The sequence below is a fragment of the Bison bison genome, unplaced genomic scaffold (genome assembly GCF_000754665.1).
Source record: "Bison bison bison isolate TAMUID 2011002044 unplaced genomic scaffold, Bison_UMD1.0 scf7180017864037, whole genome shotgun sequence".
NCBI classification, from domain to species: Eukaryota; Metazoa; Chordata; class Mammalia; order Artiodactyla; family Bovidae; genus Bison; species Bison bison.
The window spans coordinates 7,907,608-7,912,932 of NW_011494609.1; the positions used below are offsets into that span (position 1 = coordinate 7,907,608).

At 61.4% G+C, this 5,325-nt stretch overlaps 1 protein-coding gene across 1 annotated transcript in view; it reads left to right on the forward strand.

Annotated features, from left to right (window-relative positions):
• SIK1 (salt-inducible kinase 1) overlaps positions 1 to 4,117 on the forward strand; it is a 70,698-nt gene extending 66,581 nt beyond the window's left edge. Inside the window, exons 19-21 of the mRNA XM_010835006.1 lie at positions 528 to 591; positions 3,618 to 3,769; positions 3,873 to 4,117. Of these exons, the coding sequence (XP_010833308.1) occupies positions 528 to 591; positions 3,618 to 3,769; positions 3,873 to 4,117 (461 nt within the window). The remainder of the gene's footprint in view (positions 1 to 527; positions 592 to 3,617; positions 3,770 to 3,872) is intronic.
• Positions 4,118 to 5,325: the final 1,208 nt, after the last annotated feature.

Below are 5,325 nucleotides of genomic sequence, written 5' to 3' on the forward strand. Positions count from 1 at the left end.
TTTTTTTTTTTTCAAGTCTTTATTGAATTTGTTACAATACTGCTTCTATTTTATGTTTTGTTTTGTTTTTTGGACACAAGGCATGTGGGATCCCCGACCAAGGATGGAACCCAGGCCACCTGCTTTGGAAGGTAAGCCTTCATCGCTGGACCACCAGGGAAGTTCCTCAGATACTCTTTCCAGCCCTTGATTCGGCCCCAGGGTTGAGAGGTGAGAGGGCTTCGAAGGCCAGAGCCAGCAAAGTGCTGGTAACTGGCTTGCTGACAAGCAGCTGGAGTTTGCTAGTTCCCCGGTGTGTAAATGATCCCAGCTTGGCCACCACAAGGCCACTGGGTGCAGGGCTGCAGAGTCCTCTGTGGGTTCTACACAGCCCAGCCTGGACCACCGGCTCCAGCTTCATCCACCAGCGAGGGGGCTGTGGTACACAGAGGCTGGGATGCCACCATTTCCCACAAAGAGAATTGGAGGAGCCTGGTTCCTTGGAGGAGCCTGGTTCTGGTGAACCACTGTCCACGTCGTGCCCCCAGTACAAGGCAGAGCCGAGATCCAGAGACACACCTTCAAGCCAAAGCACAGCTTCTCTCTCTCAAGGTCAGATGCTCTCCAGTGACGTCCTGCGGAGACTTGGGTCCCAGAAGTGTTCATGCCCAGACAGAAGCCTACCCCCATGCTACCCGGGCCCCAGTGTGGTGCTGGCCTCACTGTGGAGCCTCTGCTGGGCATGTGGGCTCGGCTGTGAGCTGTCAGTCTGCCTCCTCCCGCCTCGGTCTCAGGTGCCTGAGCTTCCAGAACATTCAGGCAGGTGGAGGCACCGCAGGGAGGGCAGGTCCATGCTCCCAGAGCCGCCCAGCCTGCCTCTGTCCTTCCACCTTCAGCAAGAGCAGCATTTGCTTTTTGAAGGGCACCCGTGTGTACACTCCATTTAAAGGATAACTTCTGATTATTTTCTTAATGGAAGAGCAAATATTTATGTCTTAGAAACCAAAGGGCAGGTTGGAATGTGTGGGAATACCGGCTTTGGGGCACTGCCACCGCTGCTTGACAGGGAGTGGGCAGGACAGCCCAGACTGTCGGCCGTGGTCAGCCTCGCTCAGCTGGAGCACAGAAGCCCTCGGACCGGGCTCGAGTCTGGTGGCCAGGGCTCTGTTTGCCTTGGAGGGTGGAGGGAGGGGTGGTTCAACCCTCCTGACTCCTTTCCCATCGTGGGGAGGGAAGGGGGCGCTTCCACCTCCAGGAGCCTTCACTGTGCCTGGGGCGCCACTGCTGGGCTCCCCGACCCGGCCTCCTCCCCGCAAGCACGTGACGGCTGCCAGCCCGGACACGTGGACCGCGTGACCATCGGTCGACTGCCCATCAGCTGAGGCAGACTGTGCCAAGTGTTTAGGTTATTAGGACAGAAAAAAACAAAATGAAGAGCAGCCTGCACCCGAGAACAGAAAGCGGGAAGCAGAAGGGAGGCCACGGGAAGGGAACCGCTTTTCCCCAGGAGCCCCCAACACCCCTGCCCAGGTGGGCCCAGAAACCAGGCCGGCCGGGCCCTAAGAGGTTCTGCTGGGCTCCAGGGCCTGAGGACGCAGGGCTGTCCCCTGGCCCCAGAGCCAGACGTCCCGTTTAGGGGGCCTCAGCACACACTCCAGGAAGCGCCGCTAGTCTGGTGTCTTCAGCAAGATCCAGCCTGTCCTCTGCCTGCCGGTCTGTCTGCTTCTCAACATGGTCGTTTTCCTTCCTATGTACACTGCATCTATCTGCATGGAGAAGGGTCCAGAGCCCCGGGTTGCTGGTGGAAACACCCAGAACAGTGCAGCCGGGCAGCTGGTGGGGAAGGAGAGCAGCCATGGCAACAGGCAGATGGGGGACTCGCCAGCCCTTGACCTCACGGGTGATTCGGTTCAGGGGCAGGGCCGGAGGCTGTGCAGCAGCCACAGGCCCAGGGTCCCAAGTGTCCTCATGGGGCAGTAGTAGGGTCTCTGCCATCAGTTAAGGATGGGAAAGAGCCCCTGGATAAGAAGAGGGGAGGTCGGGCCCCACCCCTGCAGGCCCAGCTGGCCCACGTGGACAGTACCAGGTGACAGACACTTTGGGTCTCCAGGCGACACCTCACAGCTCCCCGGCCACCCAGCAGGTGCTCCGTGGGGAAGGGTCCCACCCTCTGAGGACTGCCCACTTGGTGGGTCAGCAGTAGCCTCTCTCCTCAAGCAGGCTGGCCCCAAGTGGGCTTTTCTTTGCAGGCCACATGGTCACATCCGCCCTCCTCTGTAATCATTTGCCCGTGGTGGGGCTGAAGTGGTGGGAATGGGTTCTTGTCACCCCAGCTGCCTGTGGGGGCAAAGGCGACACTGAGGTAGGACCCGGCATCACCGTCCTGGGCTCCTGTCTTGTCCTGCCCACATGGGCCTGCCGATGGACCCCAAGCGGCTGCCCCATGGCCCCCTTTTCATGCAGCCACCTTGGCTCCTGGACACCCTGTCCCTCTGAGTCCACTGAGTCCAGGGCAGACAGTCAGGTCTTGCCTGCACAGTGGCGGGAGCGAGGGGCACAGAAAGAGAGAGGAAGGGCCTGTATTGAGCAGGAACTGGTCAAAATCCTGGAAAGTGCCCTGTCAGTGACAGCAAGCACTGACCTGGGAATGGAAGGCAGCCAGGCCCCTGTGTGTGTGTGTGCATGCGCCACACGTGTGTCTCTCTCTGTGTGTGCATGTGTGTTGCATGTAGGTCTGTGTGTGTGTGCACACTGTGCAGTGCAGTGCACATACATGTGTCCACGTGTGTGCTTGCACTCCTGTCTATTTGAGAATACATACGCTGTGTATATGTGTGTGCAGGCATCTGTGTGCCTGTATGAGCATGTGTGTGCATGTACACTGTGTAAATGTGGCACACATGTGTGGGATGAGCACGTGTGCTGCATGTACGTATGTGCGTGTGTACATATATGAGCATGTGTGTTGCATGTGGGTCTACGTGTGCACTCATGAGTGCGTGTACACTGTGTGGTGTGGTGCACATACATGTGTTCACATGTGTGCTGGCACTCCTGTGTGTTTGTGAGAACCTGCTGCATGTGTACATGTGTGTGCACATGTGTGTGCGTGTAAGCATGTATTTGTAAGGCAGGACAGATGCTCCAGCAGGCAGGCTGAGGGGCCTCCTTCAGGGCCAGCAGGACCCAGGACGGCACTCATCCAAGACAACAGGAAGTGGCTCTGGGTCCACATGACCACGTGCCCACCCACCACGTCCCTCCAGGGAGCCCAGATGTGTTATCTGTGGGCCACTCTGGCAAGGATCTGCTGAAAGGTGCGACTTCACAGGGGCCTGGGAGGCTAGTGGTGGCCTCATGGGAGCCTCTGGATGGCTGCTATTTACACCCTGGTGTACGGAGACTGGGGGAACCTGGGGCCCCATCCCTCCCTGCTCGACCCCAGGCAGAGGCGGTCCTGTCCCTGCCCCCATTCAGCCCTGGGGTGGGTCCACCAGAGCTGACTTCCTCCCTTGCTCCTAGCGCCCTTTGGGCCTGCAGTCATGTCCAGAAGGACCCCAGGCGCCCGCTGGACGGGGAGGTGGGGCGGCTGGCCTCGCCTGCCGTTCTGCGAGAGGCTGACTGGCCTTGACCTCCAGGGAGCCCCATAGCCATGCCGGCCGCCCTTTAAAGAGCAGCTGGTTATCTCAAATGCCAGGCCCCATGCTGGAGCCCTTCCTGCCGGGGACCGCGGGCTGCCGGCAGAGGCCCGGGCGGCAGCTGCTCGGAGAGCTGGAGGCTTCTGATTTGCGTCAGTGCCGAACTGGCCGGGAGGGGCCTTCAGCTGGGCACCTGGCAGCGTCAGGGAATCAAGGTGACATCGCGGCTCCCAGGCTCTGGCCCTGCCTGCCCAGAGGGCCCCCAGAGAGACGGGCTGCGCGTCCACCAAGTGCAGCCTGCTGAGCCCGCGCTCCCGGACCCCGCGAGCTGGACGGCTCGGGAAGTGCGGCTTCTGGAAGCAGTGTCTGTGCTGCCAGCACCCCGGGGTCAGGCCCGGAGAGGAGGAAGTGGAAGCCGGCTTGTCTGCCCACCGCGGACTCTGGAGGGCTCCCAGGAACAGCGGCTTGCCATCCTGCGGCTACCGGAGGACTCCGGCTAACTGAGAGACTTGGCAGAGCTGGCCGTGATGGCAAACCTACAATTTCCCTGAGATGAGAGTCTCCCTGAGGACCCAAATGGAAACCACAGCTGCGAGAGCGTGTGGGAAGACACTGGCTTTGAGACCCTGTCCTCAGTGCTCTTGGGGCCCCAGGTGTGAGCCAGCAGTCTCCTGGGAGCAGAGAGCGGGTCTGGGCCAGCGGTGCTCCACAGTTCCCACACGTGGTCCCCAGCCCTCCCCTCGTCACCAACCCCTCGCACTCTGGGGCAGGAGCAGCCGGTCACCTCAGAGTGATCCTTACAAAGGCCTTCGAAGGCCTTTGGGGTCCCCTCAACTCCCCTCAACCTGCTCTGAGCTGAAACGAATAGGGTGTCCCGCTGACAGCCCTGCACCCTCCGGAGCACCCCTGACAACAGGGTGCTCCCAACTTCTCTGGGCAGGGGCCACCCACGAACCCCGCCTCCTTCTGCACCTTGGTGACACCCCTGCGTGTCAGTGGGGTCTCGGTTTACCTGCTCGGCGTGGCCCTCCGGACGCAGCAAGCGTGGCGGGGAGGAGTCGCTGTCACCACCCGCTGCAGTGCACGCTGTGCCCTCAGCCTGGGGGCTGCCGTCTCCCCAGCCACTCTGGGACCCTGGAGGCCCGAGTCTGCTTGCTGCCGCCCCCGCAGACCTCAGGGCTGGGTGCCTGGTGCAGGGAAACCTGGGCCCGCCCGGGTTGTTTACATCTTTCTCATAACGCTCGCTTTCACTCGGGCCCACTGGCCCTTGTTCACGGGGGAGCCAGCTGCCCTCCCCTCCCCTTGGAGAATCAAAGAATCCAGTTGGAGGAGTTTTCAGGGGTCCTGCCCCACCCCCAGTCCCCACCGAGTGACGGCACAGGCCCAGTGGGGGGATACAGCGAGGGAACCCCGCACCCCATAGGAACTCTCTGACTCAACCCCGGGCCCATTAACCTCGGGGCCCCACCGCCTGTGAGAGCCTCAGGCCAGGCTTCTCAGGCGGCTGCCCACAGGGGCCAGCTGAGCTGGTCACCCCAGGTCACGGGAGCTGTGCCTGTGAAGACAAGGGGAAGGAGACAGGAGGGCTGGAGCTGCCGTCAGCAGTGGTGTAGAACAGCACCGTGTCACCAGCACCCCACGACATGGTGAGAGTGCAGCCGCCACGGTCTGTCTGAGGGCCTCCCTCCCCAGCCCTGACCCCCAGCCC